The sequence below is a fragment of the Artibeus jamaicensis genome, unplaced genomic scaffold (genome assembly GCF_021234435.1).
Source record: "Artibeus jamaicensis isolate MK-2021 breed Jamaican fruit bat unplaced genomic scaffold, CSHL_Jam_final scaffold_666, whole genome shotgun sequence".
Taxonomy (NCBI): Eukaryota; Metazoa; Chordata; class Mammalia; order Chiroptera; family Phyllostomidae; genus Artibeus; species Artibeus jamaicensis.
Window position 1 is genome coordinate 168,912 of NW_026522053.1, and position 23,602 is coordinate 192,513.

General features: G+C 40.5%; 1 protein-coding gene across 1 annotated transcript in view; it reads left to right on the plus strand.

The window, feature by feature from the left end:
• The window catches only part of DNAH3 (dynein axonemal heavy chain 3), a 279,857-nt gene that overhangs the window by 86,145 nt on the left and 170,110 nt on the right, over nt 1-23,602 (plus strand). The window contains exons 21-22 of the mRNA XM_053659488.1: nt 708-919; nt 5,013-5,104. Coding sequence (XP_053515463.1) covers nt 708-919; nt 5,013-5,104 — 304 coding nt within the window. The remainder of the gene's footprint in view (nt 1-707; nt 920-5,012; nt 5,105-23,602) is intronic.

Consider the following 23,602-nt stretch of genomic DNA (forward strand, 5'->3'; position numbering starts at 1 on the left):
AAAAATTTTAAATTTTGATTACCTAACAAAAATGTTGGGTTGATGAAGCACATTAGTATCAATGAATCTACATTCATGAAGCTATGTTTAGTCTCAGCAACCCTGAAAGAAAAGTTTTTGAATAAATTTGCAACATCGTGATGCAAGAATCCATAGTAACTTGAAATATCAAAGGGGAAAGAAGCAGCAGTATGAAAGATTTTTACTGAATGTGAAACCCTACTGAGGGGTCATCTAAAAGAAAAGGAAGAGAAGGAAATTAATCTTTGGGCATACTTTTTTTTTAATGAGTTATTTTTTTTAAATCATCTATTTTAAAATAATTTCAAGCTTACATAAAAATGGTAAAACTATACAGAGAACTTCTGTATCTCTATTCACCCACATTCCCAAGTTGGTAATATTTCACAACATTTGTGGAACATCTTTCAGTACTTCTATAATAACATCTATAATCAGTGCTAACAATTGATTCACTTTCTGCATCGTATTATATGCGAGGTGTTATGTTACTATACAGTTCAGTAAACACACCCATGGTTTACTGGCTAAGCAGAAGTTTCAGATACAGACCCAACTCCAAAGCCTGTGCTTATTCCACTATCCATTCCATAGGCCCAATTCTAAGTTCAGGGAATTAAAGGTACATATGACTTACTTTTACTTGGTGTTCTGACTCTTACCACAGTCCATCTTTTTTATTTCAGGACCACTCTTTTTACTGAATGCTGAAGAAATTGCAGAGGAAATAGGGAATATGTGGAGGACAATATATAAATTGACTAAGACCTTCACTGATGTGCCTGCACCCAGGCGCTTGGCAGAGAATGTGAAAATCAAGATTGATAAGTTCAAGCAGCACATCCCTATCCTCAATATTTCCTGCAACCCAGGAATGAAAGACCAGCACTGGCAACAGGTGTCTGTCCCTGCCTGCTACTCCCCACCAACCCAGCCCATACCTGGTTCTTATGGCCCCTTGGAAGGCAGGCACTATTACTAGGACAAGCTTTTTGAGAAGAGAATCTACTTGAAGCCAAGGGGGTAGTGGTGGGGGTGATAGCCTTCTGACACAAGGGAACAAGCAGGATAAGGGAAGAACTGCTTGTCATTTCACATGAGTGGGTTGGCCCCCTTTCTTTTGGAGACTCCATTGCCTGTGATTGAGTAATATTCCAGCCATTGGCCACCAAGGCTCTCTGCATCTGCTCTCCTTAGCAAATGACTACTGAAGCGTCTAAAGAATGATAAGTGTGTCAAATCACAGTGGGATAGGCATTGCTTTGTTCCCAACCTAGGCTACACAGAAGAGAGAGTCACCTATTTTCCTGGGGGATCCAAACAATGCCTGATGCCTCATGCTTGGGCTGGCTGTGCTGTGCAGTTTCATCATCCAACAGACAATGTTCAGAAATAATTTTGCGCTCTCAACTCTTTGAGTCTATAAATGAGAATAATAAATATTCTTCCTAAAAATAGTTTGGATTTTTATAAGCAACCAAGTGTGAGAGTGATAAGTATGGTATGAACACTAACCAGAAAAAAGAAAAATTCACTGTGTTTCTGTAATAATTATCACATTCAGGGTCTAGCAATGGCCTTGAAACAGCCTCAACCAGGGAGTTGCTCTGTGTGAAGATAGAGATGAGCATCCATAGTCAGATTACTCTCTGACCCCTGGAATTTCCTCTCTCAGAACCATGCATAAGACTGAGAACACTGTCTCTAGAAGGTCCCAATGTGAGGGCACACTCTTGACCCTCAATAGAATGGAGCCTAAGCACAGTTGCTAGAAGCATTTTTGATCTCCCTAGGAAAACAAAGATCAAAGTACATGAGAAATTCATGAGTTTTCTGTGGAAGGAAGCTGCTTTCAATTTCTCAGAAAGCCTAGAAACTAAAGATTACATAAGGCAGGGCTATAAATAAGGGCAGATGAGAGGTCATCTGAGTAGACTTCTGTTCTTGAGCAGAGGGGCAGCTGTCCTCTCTTGGTGTTAATAGGGTGCTTCTCCCTGTGGACCCAGCCTGACTAGAACTTTAACCATTTGAAGGGTTGAGAGGTTGAGTAGTGCTAGGTGTCTTCTTGAAATGACACTGTAGAAAGTACCCTCATCAATGGCTAAACAACACTCTAGGGGCAGTTAGAAAGCCATACCCTCTACCTGGTGTTCCACCTATGATGACACTATTTTCATGCATGGCCACTTTTAAAATCCCAACCACTCCTAGACATTTATAATTCTCACTTACAGATCACTTAGATGGACGGATTTGAAAAAAATATTCCTTAGAATTAAAATATAACAACAATAATGGCTAAGGCCTATTGAATACCAACTATGTACTGGGTACTCTGTTTCATACCTTATGTGGTTTCTCTCATTTCATCCTTCCAGCAACCCTTTGATGTAGGGACAATGATTGACTCCATTTCACAGATAAGAAAACTAAAGCTTAGATAGACTAAGTTTTCATGTGGCTAGTAAATGAGGGGGAGGAAACTGACATGTAGGTCTCTGGCTCAGCTTAGGCCAAGAAAAAAGAACAAGAAATAGCAGATGAAAGGGAGTAGAAGGTATGGTACAGTAAGCCGCACTTGAGAATGGAATGCAGGCAGGGTAAGAGGCTCCAGAGTAATGAGCCCCTGAAGTGCAAGTCCAGTGGGTGAGCTCAGGAAAGACACAAGATACACTTAAGGTTGCTTCACTCTAAGCCCCTTTCTTATTACATTATAGGTCACACCACAAGCCATGCCCTGTGACAGCCCCAAGTCTGGCGAAGCTCTTCTCTGTCTATCCTAATGCCTAACTCAGGAGACCCATTTGCACAGATTCTGGTTTTTACAGGGGGAAGGCTAAACAACCTATAGCTCCAGGATTGTAAGATGGATCTTCTGGAGTCCTAGGGTGGCCCCATGAGGTTTCTGACCATTTCACAGGACTTAAGCAGGAAAGGCTGTTTCCTGTGTTTAAGGCACAGACTTTACTACTATCAGCATAGGAATTGCTAGTACAGTTTAAAACAAGATGGAACAAGTAACATCTGGCCTTAGGAAGAAATTGGACTGATGAGTAACAGAGCTGACCCTCTAGGATAGTGTTGCCCAACAGAAATATAACATGAACATGTATAATTTTAAAGGTTTTGAGTAGCCACATTTAAAAAAGTATAAACAGGTGAAATGAATTTTATGAATAAATTGTATTTAACCAAACATATCCAAAATATTATCATTTTAACAGGTAATCAAAATAAACATGTTAATGAGATATTTTACATTACTTTTTTCATACCAAGTCTTTGAAATGTGGTGTATTTTTATACTTACAGCACATACAGCACATCTTAGTTTGGACTGGTCATATTTCAAGTTCTCACTAGCCACCAGAGTTCAGTGGCTCCATACTGGACATCTTAGTTCTAGGTTCACAGAATAGAAAACCAGGTGCTTTGTTAATCTCCATAATTAACAAAAGCACTTTAATTAATAAAGCTACCAATCTGTGAGTCTTTCTTATGGGCCAAATCCTATGCCAAATGCTTTACATAGTTACATCATTTAGTGCTAGAACTAGCCAGTGTGTTGTTCTAACCCATACTTAGCATAAATGAGAGCCAGGACCAGCAGGGACAGCTGTGCAGATTGAGCTACATGATTCTGAGGAATGCCATTTATGAGCACTACAGTGTGGTTTTACTTTCTAGAGTTTTGCAGTGTATAAGCTGCACAGCTGTACATAGAAAAACTGAGAGAGATGGATAAGAGCTTTGGAGTCAGAACTGGATCCAAGACCCAATTCTGCCATTTACTAGCTGAATTGTCCTGGACAAGTAATTAATTTCTTTGCCTTAGTTTCCTTATATATAAAATGAGAATAATAGCACATTAGAACATTTTTCATTGTGTTGGGAGAATGAAATAAGTACATAAAGGTCTTAAAACAGTGACCGTACTGAGTAAACTCTCAATAAGTGTTCATTACCTTTATTATTTCTATTACCTTAGTAGTCCTCTAGGTGTCCTCAGAAGGCAGGTTGCAAGCCATTTGAATTAACTTGTTCACTCAGTGCTTTCTCTTATGAATATTTACTGATGCCTACTAAGTGCAAGGCCCCAAGAACACAGGCTAAACAAGAAAGAACATGACACAACTCTCCTTTTTTTTCTGCTCCGACATTCTTTAGTCACACTGGAGTTGGATAGAGACAAAATTAGACAGTAGGTGAGGTTTTTTATAGTGCCTCTTCCCTTCAATCCTAGTGTTCTTCTTTAGCACACATAATTCTCAGACTGCCCAGATCTCCCACTCCCTGAGAAAAGTGTTCAAAATCTGTCAGAGACCTTATTGCAGACCTTTCTTGGGGATATTTTCACTTAAAAATAAGCTTAGGATAGTATTTACACCAAGGAAAAGGCACAAATGCTAACATTTTCAGCAAGTTAGCACAATGGAATGGAAAGGAAAATATTGTAGAGGAACCCTTCCTCCTTCCAGTGTCCTCAGATCACAGAATTTGGGGTCTGCCTGCCACATGTACTCAGGACTCCCTCCTTTTATTCAGGAAACATTGCAGTTTCTTTCATGGACCAGACTTTGCACTAGGCCCTGGAAACAAAAACAAACAAGACACACTCTCAACCCAAAAATACTAACAGATTTGCACTGTGCCAATTGCTGGTAAAAAAAAAAAAAAACCAACCCAGCTCCCAGTAAAGCAGATATAATGTAGTGTGGTCCCTGGGCTACCCCTGAATCTTTAGATCTGCACCATCCAATTCTGTAGCCACTAGTTACATGAAGCTATTTAAACATAAGTTAAATAAAATTGAAAAGTCAGTCTCTTGGCCATACCAACCACATCTCTAGGGCTTAGTAGCTGAATGTGACTGGTGGCTACTGTAAGAAGCAGTGAGAACATTGAGCACTTTCATCATCACTGGAAGCCCACTGGGCATCACTATGTTGAACCATAAACACTTTCTTTTATCTTTTTTTTTTTTTTTGCAGATTAGTGAGCTCGTGGGCTGTGAAATAAAGCCTACAGAGACAACTTGTCTGGCAAATATGCTGGAATTTGGATTCAGCAAATTCATTGACAAGTAAGGTGCCTCTCTTCCTTCGGGAAGTATTTAGATCAAAGTACCTGTAAGTTTCTAATATGATAGGACTAGCCTCGTAGCAGACTGTTTTCTTTCTTCTGATTTGTGAAACCTAATATTTTCTTTTTTAATATACTTTATTTATTATATTATTACAGTAGTCCCATTTTTCTCCTCTTTATTCCCCTCTGCCCTGCATCCTCCCTTTCAACAGTATATGCCCCCTTAGTTCATGTCCATGGGTCATACATATAAGTTCTTTGGCTTTCCTATTTCTGATACTATTCTTAACCTCCCCTTGTCTATTTTTTACCTACCATTTATGCTTATTATTGTCTCAACCTTTCTCCCTATTCTTCTCTCTCCCCCTCCCCACTGAAAACCCTCCATGTGATCTCCATTTCTCTGATTCTGTTCCTGTTCTAGTTGTTTGCTTAGTTTGTTTGTTTGTTTGTTTGTTTGTTTTAGGTTCAGTTGTTGATAGTTGTGAATTTCTTGTCACTTTAATGTTCATAGTTTTGATCATCTTCTTTTACTTAAGTCCCTTTAACATTTCATATAATAAGGGCTTGGTGATGTTGAACTCCTTTAACTTGGCCTTATTTGGGAAGCACTTTATCTGCTCTTCCATTCTAAATGATAGCTTTGCTGAATATAGTAATCTTAGATGTAGGTCTTGACTTTCGTGACTATGAATATTTCTTTCCAGTCCCTTCTTGCCTGTAAGGTTTCTTTTAAGAAATCAGATGATAGTCTTATGGGAACTCTTTTGTATGTGAGTCTCCTTTTTTCTTGCTGCTTTTAAGATTCTCTCCTTATCTTTAACCTTGGGTAATGTAATTATGATGTGTCTTGGTGTGTGCTTCCTTGGGTCTAACTTCTTTGAGACTCTCTGAGCTTCTTGAACTTCCTAGAAGTTATTTTCTATGGCAGATTGGGAAATTTCTCCTTCATTATTTCTTCCAATAAGTTTTCAATTTCTTGCTCTTCCTCTTCTTCTTCTGGCACCCCTATGATTTGGATGTTGGAACATTTAAAGTTTTCCTGGAGGTTCCTAAGCCTCTCCTAATATTTTTTTCTTCATTCTGTTCTGGTTGAATGTGTACTTTGTCCTTCTGCTCCAAATCATTTATTTGAGTCCTAGTTTCCTTCCCTTCAATGTTGGTCCCCTGTATATTTTTCTTTATTTCACTTTGCATAGCCTTCACTTCTTCCTCTATTTTGCAACCATACTCAACCATTTCTGTGAGCATCCTAATTACCAGTGTTTTGAGCTGTACATCTGATAGCTTGGCTGTCTCTTCATTACTCAGTTCTATTTTTGGAGCTTTGATCTGTTCTCTTATTTGGGCCATGTTTTTTTGTTTGTTTGTTTCAGCATGCCTGTTATGTTCTAAGAGGCAGAATTTTAGGTACTTGCCAGGGTGGGGCAACCCACAACCCACTCCCACTGGACTGTGGCACTGTATGTTGGGGAGGGGTCTAAAAGGGAACAATGGGGATGTAAAAGCTCTGCTCTCAACCAGCTTTCAGTCACTTCCGTCTCTACCCACAATCAAATTGGGTCTTTCTAGTGCTGATTCCCAGGTGTGTGAGCTTGTGTGTACTCTAGGACCCTGTGGGTCTCCCCAACAAATTCCCGTGAGGCTGGGAGTTTTTTCTGCCATCACAATTCCCACAGGATTTTCACAGCCAGAGGTTTTGAGGCTTTATTTTCCCTGCACTGGAACCCTGGGATGCTCAGTATTTCTCACTCCCCAGTTGTTCCTACTGATTTGTCTTCATGCAAATGTGGAGGACTGCCCAGTCCTCTAGCCGCTAGCTTGCTCAGCATATTCTCCACCCTGGCTGCCAATCTCCACCCCTTCTACCAGTCTGGATCAATGTTTCCTTAACTCCTTGGTTGTCAGACTTCCATACCATTTCATTTTCTGCCAGTTCTGGTTGTTTTCATTTTTAAATTTGTTTTGTCCTTTTGGTTGTGAAAGGAGGCAAAGTGTATCTACTTATACCTCCATCTTAGGTGGAAGCCCAGATTTGTGTAACCTAATAGTTTTTAGTAATGTCCCCTTCTGGTGAGAATGTCCCCTTCAAGTGACTAGCCACTGGTTAAGCTTTCATTTCATTGACTAGAAAATTGAGTCTGAAATTTTAGTTCAAAGAAAAATTAATTTTTTAAGTTATTTGAACTAGAGCTCCAAACCCAGCTCTCTCTCTCAGTGACTTTGGGTAAAACCATTTAACCTTTCTGGACCTCAGTTTCCTCTTACTAAATAAAACAACAACAACAACAACAACAAAGAGTGGCTGTCTGTACTCTAAAATTCTCTGAAACATGGCCATGTGAGAGATATTTTCATTTGCATACTCCCCTTCTCCAAATGTCCCTGGATATTGTGAGTGAAAATTTGTACAATTTCAATTGGACCATTATTCTCAGGACCATGTTTCTCTCCACGCTTCCTTCAGGGCAATCTATGGGTGAGGAGATGTGGTGTTGCCTGGACTTGAGAAGCCCTGTTAGGCAGCTTGGTTCAGGTCTAACTCCACACACAGGTTCTCAGAATGTAGCCCCAGACCAGCTGCATTGGCATTACCTGGGAACTTGGTAGAAATGTACATTCTCAGACCCACCAAAATCTACTGATTCAGAAATTCAGGGGGGCCCTGCAATATATCTTTTCACCAGTGTAGGTCAACACTCTCCATTTGGGAGCCACTAGCCACATATAACTATTGGGCCCTTGAACTGTAGTGATTCTGAACTAGATTTGTTGGAAGTTTAAAATACAGGTTGGATGTCAAAGACTTATTAAGAAAAAAAGAGCAAACCATTTAATAAATTTTACTATCGATTGTGTGTTAAAAAGACAAGGGACATAAAGGAAAGAATAAACAAATGGGTTTTGAGTTTTTTCCTTAAAGTTGGTTTCCAGTTTAAAGCCCTTGTGATCCAAGAAAATGTTTGATATGATTTCAACTTTTTTGAATTTGTTGAAGCTTGTTTTGTGTCCTATAATGTGTTCTATCTTTGAAAATGTGCATTTGAAAAGAATGTATATTTGCTTCATGGGGGTGAAAGATTCTCTGTATATCAGTTAAGCCCATTTGATCTAGGATGTTGTTCAATGCCACAATGTCCTTATTGAAATTTTGTTTGGAAGATCTATCCATTGTTGACAGTGGGGTGTTAAACTCCTCTACTATAAGTGTGTTGTAGTGGATATCTTTCTTGAAGACCTCCAGGATTTTCCTTATATATTTAGGTATTTCTGTGTTGGGTGCATATATGTTTACAATATTTATAACATCTTCATGAATTCTTCCCTTAAGAATTGTGAAGTGATGTTTGCCTCTTCATGGCCTTTGTTTTGAAATCTGTTTTGTCTGATGTAAATATTGCTACACAGGTATTTTTTTTCATGTCTGTTTGCTTGGGATATTTTTTATAGCCCTTCACTTTCAGACTGTGTAAATATTTTTTAATTATATTTTATTGAATATGCTATTATGGATTTCCCAATACTTTCCCTTTTATGCCCCTTCCACCATGTACCCCAAACCCTCCAACATCCCCCCTTAGTTCAAGTACATGGGTTGTACATATAAGATCTTTGAGTTCTCTTGTTTTCTATACTATTTTTTACCTCTCCCTCTCTATTTAATGCCTACCAATTATGCTTTTTCTTCCCTGTACCTTTTCCCCCCATTCCTTTCCTCTCCTTCCCTACTCCTTCCCCATCGAGGGAAAACCCTCCCTGTGATGTCCATTTTTCTGATTCTCTTCCTATTATAATTGTTTGCTTACTTTTTATTTTTCTTGTTTTTCTTTTAGTTTCAGGTTCATTTGTTGATAGTTGTGACTTTGTTGTAATTTTATTGTTCATATTTTTATCTTCCATTTCTTTTTTATATTTTTATCTTCCTTTTCTTTTTTATATTTTTTATTTAATTATTGTTCAAGTACAGTTTTCCATGTTTTACTCCCATCGCAGCCCACTGTACCCCAGTGCTCCCCACCTCCTTGCCATTTCCACCCCCATTTAGTTTTAGTCCATGTGTCCTTTATACTTGTTACTGTGAATCCTTCCCCTTTTCCCCTGAAATTCCTTCCCCTGTCCCCTCTGGTCCCCCACAGCCTGTTCTCTATTTCAGTGTCTTTGGTTATATTTTGCTTGCTTGTGTGTTTTCTTGCTTAGGATCCTGTTAAAAGAGAGACCATATGGTACTGGTCTTTTACCAACTGGCTTATTTCATTAGAATAATGCTTTCCAATTCCAACCATGCTGCTGAAAAGGGTAGGAGGTTCTTCTTTTTTTCTGCTGTATAGAATTCCATTGTGTAAATGTACCATAGATTTTGGATCCATTCATTAACTGATGGGCACTTAGGTTGCTTCCAACACTTGACTATTGCAAATTGTGCTGCTATGAACATTGGAATGCATAGGTTCATTGAAATTGATGTTTGGGGGTTCTTAGGATATAATCCAAGCAGTAGAATCTCTGGATCAAAAGGCAGGTCAATCTTTAGTTTTCTTAGAAAATTCCATACTGTTTTTCATAATGGTTGTACCAGTCTCTATTCCCACCAACAGTGGACTAAGGTCCCCTTTTCCCCACAACCTCTCCAACATTTGTTTTTTGTTGCTTTGTTTATGATAGCCATTCTGACTGGTGTAAAGTGGTATCTAATTGTGGTTTTAATTTGCATCTCTCTGATAGCTAGTGATACTAAGCATCTTTGCATGTGTCTCGGGATCCTCTGTCCTTCTTGGAGAAGTGTCTGTTCAAGTCCTTTTCCCATTTTTTAATTGGGTTATTTGTCTTCTTAGAGCGGCAGTGTGTAAGATCTTTATATATTTTGGAGAATAAACTTTTGTCTGAGATAGCATTAGCAATTATGTTTTCCCATACAGTTGGTTGTCTTTTTATTTTAATACTATTTTCTTTAGCCATGCAAAAGGTTTTTATTTATTTTATTTTTATATATATATTTTTTATTGACTATGCTGTTACAGTTGTTCTATTCCGCCCTTCATTCCCCTCCACACTACACCCCCGTCCCCACCATTACCCCCCTTTAGTTCATGAACACGTGTCTCAAGTCCTTTAGATTCTATATTTCCCATGCTATTCTTGCCCCTCCTCCTATTTTCTATCTACTGTCTATGCTACTTATTTTCTGTACCTTCTCCCCCCTTCTCCTCCTCCCACTCCCCTGTTGCTAACCCTCCTTGAGATCTTCATTTCTATGTTTCCACTCCTGATCTAGCTGTCCTTTTAGTTTGCTTTTGTTTTAGGTGTGGTTGTTAATAACTGTGAGTTTGCTGTCCTTTCACTGTTCATGTTTCTTTAACTTCTTTTTCTTAGATAAGTCCCCTTAACATTTCATATAATAAGGGCTTGGTGATGATGAACTCCTTGAATTTGATTTTATCTGAGAAGCACTTTATCTGTCCTTCCATTCTAAATGAAAGTTTTGCTGGATAGAGCAATCTTGGTTGTAGGTCTTTGGATTTCATGACTTGGAATACCTCTTTCCAGTCCCTTCTTGCCTGTAAGGTCTCTTTTGAGAAATCCACTGACAGTCTGATGGGGACTCCTTTGTAGGTGACTGTCCCCTTAGCTCTTGCTGCTTCTAGGATTCTCTCCTTCATTTTAATTTTGGCTAATGTAATTATGATGTGCCTTGGTGTGTTCCTTCTTGGGTCCAAGTTCTTTGGTACTCTCTGAGCTTCCTGGATTTCCTGGAAGTCTATTTCCTTTGCCAGATTGGGGAAATTCTCCTTTATTATTTGTGCAAATAAGTTTTCTACTGGTGGCTGTGCCTTTCCCCCTTCTGGTACCCCTATAATTCAGATGTTGGAGTGTATAAAGATGTCCTGGAGGTTCCTAAGACTCTCCTCATTTCTTTGAATTCTTGCTTCTTCACTCTTTTCTGTTTGGCCATTATTTGCTTTCTTCTGGTCCACTCCATTGATTTGAGTCCCAGTTTCCTTTTCATTACTATTGGTGTCCTGTGCAATTCCATTCATTTCAATTAGTTTTGCCTTCATATATTTGTCTAATTTGTCGGTATAATCAACCAATTCTGTGAGGATCCTGATCACCAGTTTTTTTTTTCTTTTAAAATATATTTAATTGATTATGCTATTACAGTTGTCCCATTTCCCTCCCTTTATTCCCCTCTGCCCTGCGTGCCCCCTCCCACAAGCATGCCCCTCCTTTAGTTTGTGTCCATGGTCGTACATATAAGTTCTTTGGCTTCTCCATTTCCTATACTATTCTTAACCTCCCTCTGTCTATTTTGTACCTACCAGCTATGCTCCTTATTCTCTGTACCTTTTCCCTGTGTCTCCACCTCCTGCTCTCCCACTGAGAACCCTTCATGCGATATCCATTTCTGTGATTCTGTTCCTATTCTGGTTGTTTGCTAAGTTTTTTTTAGGTTTGGTTGTTAATCGATGTGAGTTCATTGTCTTTTTACTGTTAATATTTTTTTATCTTCCTTTTACTTAGATAAGTCTCTTTAACATTTAATGTAATAAGGGCTTGGTGATGATGAACTCCTTTAACTTGACTTTATCAGGGAAGCACTTTATCTACCCTTCTATTATAAATGATAGCTTTGCTGGATAGAGTAATCTTGGATGTAGGTCCTTGCCTTTCATGACTTAGAATACTTCTTTACAGCTTCTTCTTGCCTGTAAGGTTTCTTTTGAGAAATCAGCTGATAGTCTTATGAGCACTCCTTTGTAGGTAACTGTCTCCTTTTCTCTTGCTGCTTTTAAGAGTCTCTCCTTATCTTTAATCTTGAGTAATGTAACCGTGATGTGTTTCATCTTGAATCTGACTTCTTTAAGACTCTCTGAGCTTCCTGGACTTCTTGAAAGTCTATTTCCTTTGCTAGACTGACAAATTATTATTTTGGCACAGGAGCATAGTAAGTATATATGCACCCAACATAGGAGCACCAAAATATATCAAGAAAATCTTAGAGGACTTCAAGAATGATATTGACAGCAACACAATTATAGTAGGGGATTTTAACACCCCACTATCAAAAATGGACAGATCTTCCAAACAAAATATCAATAAAGATATTGTGTCATTAAACAACACCCTAGAGGAAATGGACTTAACTGACATATATAGAGCCCTTCATCCCAAAGAAGCTAAATACACATTCTTTTCAAATGCACATGGAACATTCTCAAAAATCGATCACCAGTGTTTTAAACTGTGCGTCTGAGAGTTTTCCTATTTCTTCATGGCTTAGATCTATGGGCTCTGGGGCTTTGAGATCTTCTTGCGCCATTTTTGGTCTGCTCGTGCCCTTTAAGTGTGAGAAGCGGCGCCTTGGATTCCCAGGTCGCTGGGTTGTGACACTACATGTGGGGGCGTGGTCAGAGCGGGGAAATGGCGGCCCCCTCTGCTGTTTTGTGGTGCTGGGTGAGGAGCAGTGCCTCAGGTGGTTCACCAGGGCCGGGCCACTCAGAGTCGCTGGGTTATGACGCTGTATGTGGAGGTGGGGTCAGAGCAGGGAAATGGCGGTGCCCTCCCTGCCGTTCGCTGCAGCGACCTGCCGGGTTCGGTCCAATCGCCCAAGCCCACTCCCTCGCTTGTCTATCTGTGTACAAATGTGCAACCACAGTCAACCCGCAGCCCTGCTCCCTCGCTGTTTTCCCCCCCAGTCGCTCGCTTGGTTGCTTGCTCAGTCACTCACTAGGCCAAACCCTGCGCCTGGATTCCACGCGCCAGGATTCTGCTCACCTGAGTCCGTCCAACCGAGTTTTCCGGTGCAACCCCACTCCACCAGCTGCTGGTTTTGCCCCTTATCGGTCAGGCCGAAGAATTTGTTGTTAACAGACTTCCGAAAAGTTCAATTTTCTGTGTTCTGGCTGTGTTTTCTGTTGCTAATATTTAGTTGTCTCTAAACTTGGTTGTGTGAGAAGGCACGGCACATCCACCTATGCTTCCATCTTGGCGGAAAAGAAGCTTCTTATTTTGATGAGATCCCATTTGTTTATTCTTTCCTTTATGTCCCTTGCTCTAGGGGATATATCAGTAAAAATATTGCTGCATGAAATATCTGAGATTTTTTTGCCAATGTTCTCCTCTAGGATTTTAATGGTTTCATGATTTAATTTAAGTCTTTTATCCACCTTGAATTTATTTTGGTGTATAGTGTAAGTCGGTGCTCAAGTTTCATTTTTTGCAAGTAGCTGTCCAGTTCTCCCAACACCATTTGTTGAAGAGGCTATCTCTATTCCATTTTATATTACTGCCCCCTTTGTCAAATGTTAATTGACTGTAGAGAGTTGGGTTTATTTCTGGGCTCTCTGTGCTATTCCATAGGTCTATGTGCCTGTTTTTATGCCAGTACCATACTGTTCTGATTACAGTGGCCATATACAATTTGATATCAGGTATTGGGATTCCTCCTACTTTGTTCTTCTTTCTCAAAATAGTAGCTGCTATTCAGGGTCATTTATGGTTCCATATATATATATTTTTTTAAAATTTTTTTATTGATTATGCTGTTACAGTTGTTCTATTCCCCCTTTATTCCCCTCCACCCTACCCCCCATCCCCACCATCACCCCCCCTTTATTTTATGACCATGTGTCTCAAGTCCTTTAGATTCTATATTTCCCATGCTATTCTTGCCCCCCATCTATTTTCTATCTACTGTGTATGCTACTTATTTTCTGTACCTTCTCCCCCCTTCTCCTCCTCCCACTCCCCTGTTGCTAACCCTCCTTGAGATCTTCATTTCTATGTTTCCACTCCTGATCTAGCTGTCCTTTTAGTTTGCTTTCGTTTTAGGTGTGGTTGTTAATAACTGTGAGTTTGCTGTCCTTTCACTGTTCATGTTTCTTTAATTTCTTTTTCTTAGATAAGTCCCTTTAACATTTCATATAATAAGGGCTTGGTGATGATGAACTCCTTGAATTTGATTTTATCTGAGAAGCACCTTATCTGTCCTTCCATTTTAAATGAAAGTTTTGCTGGATAGAGCAATCTTGGTTGTAGGTCTTTAGATTTCATGACTTGCAATACCTCTTTCCAGTCCCTTCTTGCCCGTAAGGTCTCTTTTGAGAAATCCGCTGACAGTCTGATGGGAACTCCTTTGTAGGTGACTGTCCCCTTAGCTCTTGCTGCTTCTAGGATTCTCTCCTTCATTTTCCTCCTGGCTAATGTAATTACGATGTGCCTTGGTGTGTTCCTTCTTGGGTCCAACTTCTTTGGGACTCTCTGAGCTTGCTGGATTTCCTGGAAGTCTATTTCCTTTGCCAGATTGGGGAAATTCTCCTTTATTATTTGTTCAAATAAGTTTTCCATTGGTGGCTGTGCCTTTCCCCCTTCTGGTACCCCTATAATTCGGATGTTGGAGCGTTTAAAGATGTCCTGGAGGTTCCTAAGACTCTCCTCATTTCTTTGAATTCTTGCTTCTTGACTCTTTTCTGTTTGGCCATTATTTGCTTTCTTCTGGTCCACTCCATTGATTTGAGTCCCAGTTTCCTTTTCATTGCTATTGGTGTCCTGTGCAATTCCATTCATTTCAATTAGTTTTGCCTTCATATATTTGTCTAATTTGTCGGTATAATCAACCAGTTCTGTGAGGATCCTGATCACCATTGTTTTAAACTGTGCGTCTGTGAGTTTTGTTATTTCTTCATCGCTTAGATTTATTGGCTCTGGGGCTCTGAGATCCTCCTGCGCCATTCTTGGTCTGTTCGGGCCCTTTAAGAAGCTGCGCCTTGGATTCCCAGGTCGCTGGGTTGTGACGCTGTATGTGGGGGCATGGCCTGAGCGTGGAAATGGCGACCTCCTCTGCCGCTTCTCACAGCTGGGTGCGGAGGAGCAGTGCCTTAGGTGGTTCACCTGGGCCCTGCCGCTCAGAGTCACTGGGTTATGACGCTGTATGTGGAGGTGGGGTCAGAGCAGGGGAATGGCGGCGCCCTCCACTGCCGCTTGCCGTGGGGACCTGCCGGCCCGGTCCAACCGCCCAATCCCTCGCCTGTCCACCCTCGCACAAATGCGCGACCTCAGTCAACACGCAGCCCTGGGCCCGGCTGTCTACCCGCGGTCGCTCGCCTGGTTGCTCGCTGGGTCGCTCACTAGGTCTGACCCTGCGCCTGGATTCCGCTGGTCTGAGTGTGTCTGGCCAAGTCCTCCTGTGCAACCCTGCTCCGCCAGCTGCTGATTTTGCCCCTTACCGGTCAGGCTGAAGAATTTGTTGTTAACGGACTTCCAAAGAGTTCAATTTTTTGTGTTCTGGCTGTGTTTTCTGTTGCTAATATTTAGTTTTCTCTAATCTTGGTTGTATGAGAAGGCACACTCACCTATGCCTCCATCTTGGCGGAAGTCCCCCATATATATTTTTGAAGTGTTTGTTCTATGTCTGTGAAATATGCCATTAGTAGTTTAATAGGTGTTGCATTGAATCTGTAAATTGCTTTGGGTGGTATGGACATTTTGATGATGTTAATTTTTCAATCCATGAACACAGTATATGTTTTCATTTCTTTATGTCTTCCTTGATTTCTTTCTTCAGTGCTGTGTAGTTTTCTGCATAAGGGTCTTTTACCTCCTTGGTTAGGTTTATGCCCAGATATTTTATTTTTCTTTTTGCTATATTGAATGGTATTTTTTCTTGATTTCTGCTTCTGCTGATTTATTGTTAGTATATAAAAATGCCTTTGAATTATGGATATTGACTTTGTAACCCACTATTTTACCAAATTCATTTATTAGTTTGAGCAGTTTTTGAGTAGAGTCTATAGGATTTTCCATGTACACTAACATGTCATCTGCAAACAGTGACAGTTTTGTTTCCTCCTTTCCTATTTGGATACCTTTTATTTCCATTTATTGCCTGATTGCTGTGGCTAAAACTTCCAATACTATATTGAACAGAAGTGGTGAAAGTGGACATCCTTGTCCTGTTCCTAATCTTAGTGGAAAAGCTTTCAGTTTTTGCCCTTTGAGTATGATGTTGGCTTCAGGTCTCTTGTATGTGGCCTTTATTATATTGAGGAATGCTCCCTCTATTCTCACTTTGCTGAGTGTTTTTATCATAAATGGGTGTTGTACCTTATCAAAAGCTTTTTCCTCATCTATTGATATGATCATGTGACTTTTGTCTTTCCTTTTGTTTATGTGATGTATTACATTTACTGATTTGCGAATATTGAACCATCCTTGCATCCCTGGGATGAATCCCACTTGGTCATGTTGTATGATCTTTTTGATGTATTGTTGGACACACTTTGCCTATATTTTGTTGAGGATTTTAGCATCTATGTTCATCAGCGATATTGGCCTGAAGTTTTCTTTTTTTGTTCTGTCACTATCTGGTTTTGGAATTAGGATGATGCTGACTTCATAGAAAGAGTTTGGGAGTTTTCCTTCCTTCTGGATTTTTTGGAATATTCTGTGAAGAATAGGGGTTAGCTCTTCCTTAAATGCTTTGTAGAATTCTCCTGTGAAATCATCTGGTCCAGGGCTTTTGTGTGATGGGAGTTTTTTGATTAGTGCTTCAATTTCTTTTGCTGTTATTGGTGTGTTCATATTTTCTGCTTCTTTTTCATTGAGTTTTGGAAGATTATATTTTTCTAGAAATGTGTCCATTTCCCCTAGGTTTTCAAATTTCTTGGCATACAGTTCTTCATAGTAATTTCTTACAATCTCTTCTATTTCTGTGGTATGAGTTGTAATCCCTCCTCTTTCATTTCTGATTGTTTTTATTTGTGTCCACTCTCTTCTTTTCTCGATGAGCCTACTTAAAGACTTGTCTATTTTGTTTATCTTTTCAAGGAACCAACTCCTGGATTCATTGATCCTTAGAATTGTGCTTTTAGTCTCTATGTCATTTAGTTTTGCTCTGATCTTGGTTATTTCCTTTCTTCTGCTTGCCCTGGGCTGTCTTTGTTGTTGTTCCTCGAGTTCTTGGAGGCATAGGGTTAGGTTGTTTGTTTGAAATGTTTCTATCTTCTTTAGGTAGGCCTGTATTGCTATAAACTTCCCTCTCAGGACTGCCTTTGCTGGGTCCCATAAGTTTTGGGTTGTTGTGAGATCATTTTCATTTGTTTCCAGAAACGTTTTGATTTCTTCCCTAATTTCATTCTTGACCCATTTGTTGTTTAATAGCATACCATTCAGTCTCCATGATTTTGGGTGCTTTGGGTTTTTTCCTCTGGGGTTGGTTTCCAATTTCAGTCCCTTGTGATCAGAGAAAATGCTTGGTATGATTTCAATTTTCTTGAATTTGTTGAGGCTCATTTTGTGTCCAATCATGTGGTCTATCTTTGAGAATAGTCCATGTGCACTTGAAAAGAAGTGTATTTAACTTCTTTGGGATGAAGGGCTCTATATATATCAGTTAAGTCCATTTCATCTAGGGTGTTGTTTAATGCCGCAATATCTTTGTTGATATTTTGTTTAGAAGATCTGTCCATTTTTGATAGTGGGGTGTTAAAATCCCCTACTACAATTGTGTCACTGTCAATATCTTTCTTAAAATCCTCTAAGATTTTCTTAATATATTTGGGTGCTCCTATGTTGGGTGCATATATATTTATGATGTTAATGTCTTCTTGGTGGATTCTTCCCTTGAGTGTTATGAAGCAACCTTCTGGGTCTCTCTTTATGGCCCTTTTTTTGAAGTCTATTTTGTCTGATATGAGAATTGCTACCCCAGCTTTTTTTTCTTGTCCATTTGCTTGGAAAATTTGTTTCCAGCCTTTCACTTTTAGTGTGTGATGGTCTTTTGTCCTGAGGTGGGTCTCTTGTAGGCAGCATATGTGTGGGTCATGCTTTCTTATCCATACAGCTATTTTGTGTCTTTTGATTGGAGCATTTAATCCATTTACATTTAAGGTTATTATTGATAGGTACTTATTCATTGCCATTTTTGTACCTGTGTTCCTTCCTGTCTCTCTCTTTTCCTTCCTTTTCTTAAAGCAGTCCTTTTAGTATTTCTTGTAGGACTGGTTTGGTGGAGGTTTATTCTTTTAGACTTCTTTTGTCTTGGAAGCTCTTTATTTGGCCTTCTATCTTGATTGAGAGCCTTGCTGGGTAAAGTAGCCTTGGTTGTAGGCCTCTGGTTCTCATTATTTGGAATATTTCTTGCCATTCTCTTTTTGCTTGGAGTTTTTCCATTGAGAAGTCAGTAGCTAACCTTATTGGGGCTCCCTTGTATGTTACTTCTTTTTTCTCTCTTGCTGCCTTTAAGATTCTCTCTTTGCCTTGGAATTTTTCCATTTTAATGAGGTGTGTCTTGAAGTGGGCCTCTTTGGGTTCCTCTTGATTGGGCCTCTCTGTGATTCCTGTATTTGTGTGACTTTTTCTCTTATCAAATTAGGGAAATTTTCTCTCATTACTGTTTCAAATAGGTTTTCTATCCCTTGTTCTTTTTCTTCTCTTCCTAGTATCCCTATTATTCTGATATTATTACATTTCATATTGTCTTGCATTTCTCTTACTCCCTCTTCATTTTTTCTGAGCCTCTTTTCTTTTTCCTGCTCTTTCTATGAGATGTTTTCCACTTTGTCCTCCAACTCGCTAATCTGATCTTCAGCCTCATTGGTTATATTTTTGAAACTTTCTACTGTATTCTTCAGTTCGGAAATTGTATTGTTCATTTCCTCTTCTCCCTTGCTGATAGTTTCTATTTCCTTTTTCATGTTGATATAGTTTTCAGTGAGATCACTGTAGCTCCCCTGTAGTTTCTGGTAGTTCAATATGAGCTCTTTGAACTTCCTGATAACCAGTGCTTTGAATTCAATATCTGATAGTTGACTTGCCTCTATTTCATCTAACATTCTTTCCCAGGGTTCCTCCTTTTCTTTCATTTGGCGGATGTTTCTTTGTCTTTCCATTGTTTGTGAGACTCTTCTTGTTAGCCTCAGCTTCTTAGATTGATCTGTTTTGACTCCCTGGGTTTATGGTGTGAACTTCTGTGGTGTAATGCCTATGAAATTCAATGGTGCAGTCTCTTTCAGTTATCCTGTAATTCTCTACTTACACCTACTCAAATATGCTACAACTTGTGGCTTCTCTCCTACAGCGAAGTGAAATTTGTCTCTCTGACTCTACTGTTGGGAAGCCTCTTCTATGGTTCCAGCCTTAGTCTTTTTGTATTTTCAAGTTTTTTATATCTTATGTTAGTAAAAGAAAGAAAAGACAAGAAAAGAAATAAAAGAAATTTTAAAAAGGCAGGGGAATGGGTGAAAGAGTGATAAGTTTGGAAAGAAATGAAGAAGGAATAAAACAGAAAATACAAAAAAAGAGGAGAAAAGTATTGAAAGATAAAATAATAAAATTAAAAAAATAACAGATGACTTAAAAAGAAAAAGAAAAGGAAAGGAATAAGGAAGAAACTTTAAAAAGGATAAAAAGAAAAGAAAAAAGATTTTAAAAAACCCAAAAAAAGAAACGTCGCTTGTTGATTTCAAACTGGCCAAACCAGTTTTTCTGGTTGCATCTGGCTGAGGGTCGATTAGTATGTTTTTTCTGCAAGCTCTCTCTCAGGAGTCGGTGCCTCTCCCCAGCTTCCTACCATGGGGAACTTGTACTTCCTCACAGTGCTCTTTTTTCACAGGGGTTACCACCATGCATTGGGTTGCAGTGCGCATGGGCACCTGTGCTGGCCAGGCTGCCTGGTTCCCACAGGATCGAGCACAGACCTTCCCCTGTTCTGTGGGGAAGCTCCAGGCCCTCTGCCCAAATTCAGGTTTGCTGCCAGGCTGAGTGAGGAGCAGACCAGGCGGTTGTGTCTATTGGAGTCAGAGCCCCACACTGTGCCTGTCAGTTCTCCGGGGCCGGTGACCACAGAGTCCACCGTTAAGGCCCTTTGCCCTCAGCACCCTCTCTGTAAACTCTAGCAAACAAGTCTCTCCTGGTGCCCAACCTTGCTTGGCCAGAAAGGGAAGGAGTTCAGGATCTCAGCTCTCTCCCAAGGACCCCTCAGCAGGCCCAGGGCTCCCAAGGAGTTCAAAGGAAATGAACCGGAAGCCAGAAGCCAATCTGAGGGCTGGGCATTGACCTAGACATGCAGGGTGCTCGTCAAGGCACGCTGCGCAGTGTACACTGGTCCCCAGACTGTGTACCAGCTGAAAACCCTTGTGCTCCTGTCTTTGTTTCAGTTCCTTCGGCAGACCCCGGCCTCCCAAAAAATCTGAGGGAGGGAGAAGCATGGGGAACTGGTCCTGAGTGCTGGGCATTGACCCAGGTGCACTAGGTGCTTGCCCAGACATGCTGCATGCTAGGCACTGATCCGCCGAACTGTGCGCTGGCCAAAAACCCTTCAGCTCCTGTCTTTGTTTCAGTCCTTTTGGCAGGCCCCGCCTCACAATGAATCTGAGGTAGGGAGCTGCACAGGGAACTGGACCAGAACACTGGGCACCCATCAAGGTGCACCACGCGCGATCACTGGTCCCCAGAATCTGTACCCCCCTCCCCGAATTACCTGATGTTCCTGTCTTTGCTCCATCCCTGAGACTCTACTGTACTGCTGCTGTCTTCCTGCCATCTGGATCCTCTGTGACCATCAAGATTTCTGGTCCCTTATTTTCATATATGCTGAGCAACTGCTGGCTGCCTGGCTTCTCCTCCACCAATCGGACAGGATTCTCTCCCTTGTGTACAAGGAACTGGAATCTGCTCTATCATACTCCATCGCCATCTTGCCTCTCTCCATTTACTTTTAAGGTTATTATTGATAGGTACATATTCACTGCCATTTTTGTACCTGTGTTCCTCTCTGTCTCTCTCTTCCTTCGTTTCCTTAAAGCAGTCCTTTTAGTATTACTTGCAGAGCTGGTTTGGTGGAGGTATATTCTTTTAGACTTCTTTTGTCTGGGAAGTTCTTTATTTGGCGTTCTAGCTTGATTGAGAGCCTTGCTGGGTAAAGTAGCCTTGGTTGAAGGCCTCTGGTTCTCATTATTTGGAATATTTCTTGCCATTCTCTTCTTGCTTGGAGTGCTTCCAATGAGAAATCAGTAGCTAACCTTATTGGGCTCCATTGTATGTTACTTCCTTTTTCTCCCTTGCTGACTTTAAGATTCTCTCTTTGTCTTGAAATTGTGCCATTTTAATGGTGGTATGTCTTGAAGTGGGCCTCTTTGAGTTCCTCTTGATTGGGACTCTGTGATTCCTGGATTTGTGTGACTTTTTTTCTCATCAAATTAGGGAAGTTTTCTCTCATTACTTTTTCAAATAGGTTTTCTATCCGTTGTTGTTCTTCTTCTCCTTCTAGTATCCCTATTATTCAGATATTATTACATTTCATAATGTCTTGAATTTCTCTTAATCCCTTTTCATTTTTTCTGAGCCTCTTTTTTTTTGCTCTTTCTGTGATTTTTTTTTCTACTTTGTCCTCCAACTCACTGATCTGATCTCCTGCTTCACCAGTCCTGCTTTTGATTCCTTCTACTGTGTTCTTCAGTTCAGAAATTTTATTCTTCATTTCCTCTTGGCCTTTGCTGATGATTTCTATTTCCTTTTTCATGTTGATATAGTTTGCAGTGAGATCATTGTAGCTCCCCTGTAGTTTCTGGTAGCTCATTGTGAGTTCTCTGAACTTCCTGATAACCAGTGCTTTGAATTCAATACCTGATTATTGACTTGACTCTATTTCATCTAACATTCTTTCTGAGGCTTCTTCCCTACCTTTTATTTTGGGATTGTTTCTTTGTCTTCCCATTGTTTGTGAAACTTTTCTTGTTAGCCTCAGCTTCTTAGATTGATCTGTTCTGAGCCCCTGGGTTTATGGTGTGAACTTCTGTGGTGGAATGCCTTTGAAATTCAGTGGTGCATTCTCCTTCAGGTATCTTGATGTTCTTCCTTTCCACCTACTCCTTTTTTGTATGTGTGTGATAAGTTGGAGCAAGAGGCAAAATGGTTTATGACACCGGGAGAGTATTTTTTGGTATGTACAGTCACACCTGGTAGAGAAGAGATAGAAGATCTGTAGGCTATATGTAGTGTTAACCATAATCTTCAACCCAACTTGCCACTTTTAAGAGAGGATGGACAAAAGATAAGTCTCTTGTTGGGGAGGGAAGGCTTTTGAGTTGGATGTAGAAAGCAGTGAGGTTGCAGAGGATTAGATTCTGAGGTGAGGTGAGAGTAAAGGATAGTAAATGAGTGTAGTGTGTGAGCAAATAGAGTTAATCACTACAGTAATAGAATTCAAGAAAATGTGAAGTGGATTAAGATCTGGGGGATGAACTTCTGCCAAGATGGAGGCGTAGGTGGGAACTCTTTGCATCCTCGCACAACCAAATCTAAAAACAACAAAGTTTTAACAACAATAAACGCAACCAAACCACACAGAAAACCGAATACGGAGTCTGAAAACAACGAACTGCTCAGCTAAACTGGTGAGAGGGGCGAAGCCAGCAGCGGAGCTGGTCAAGCAAAAAAGATCCCCCAACCCGGGCGGTGCACAGGCAGCCAAGGGCACAGATTCCAGGTGCAGGCTAGCTACAGGCAGAACCCAGGGAAGAGGCATGGCTGGCTGGCTGCAGTCAGTCACGCATTTGGATGCAGATAAACCAGTGAAGAGGCCAGTGTTGAGACAGATCACGCAGGCTCCGGTGGCTGGTGCAGGGCGGCTCGCACATTTGCGGTGGATAAGCAGGCGAGGGTGAGCAGTGAGGCAGACTGGGTGAGCGGAGAGGACCACCATTGCTCCCTCTCTGACCCCGCCCCCACATACAGCGTCACAAACTAGCAACCTGGGTGGCCCGCCCTGGTGAACACGTAAGGAGCCTCTCCTCATAATTAACGGGTGCGGACAGATCAAAACATGGCTCAAGAACAACTCAGAGCCCCAGAGCCAATAAATCTAAGTGATGAAGAAAAACTTTCAGATGCACAGTTCAAAACACTGGTGATCATGATGCTCACAAAACTGGTTGATTTTAGTCACAAATTAGAGGAACATATGAATGCTAAACTAATTGAAATGAATGGTAATGCACAGCAAACCAATAGTGATGAAAAGGAAACTGAGACTCAAATCAAGGGAGCAGACCAGAAGAAAGGAAAAAATGACCAAACAGAAAAATATGAAGAAACAAGAATTCAAAAAAATGAGGAGAGTCTTAGGAACCTCCAGGACATCTTTAAATGCTCCAACATCCAAATTATAGGGGTACCAGAAGGGGAAGAGGAACAGCCATGAGTGGAAACCTTATTTGAACAAATAATAAAGGAGAATTTCCCCAATCTGGCAAAGGAAATAGACTTCCAGGAAATCCAGGAAGCTCAGAGAGTCCCAAAGAAGTTGGACTCAAGAAGAAACACACCAAGGCACATCATAATTACATTAGTCAAGATGCAAATGAAGGAGAGAATCCTAGAAGCAGCAAGAGCTAAGGGGACAGTCACCTACAAAGGAGTTCCCATCAGACTGTCAGCTGATTTCTCAAAAGAGACCTTACAGGCAAGAAGGGGCTGGAAAGAAGTATTCCAAGTCATGAAA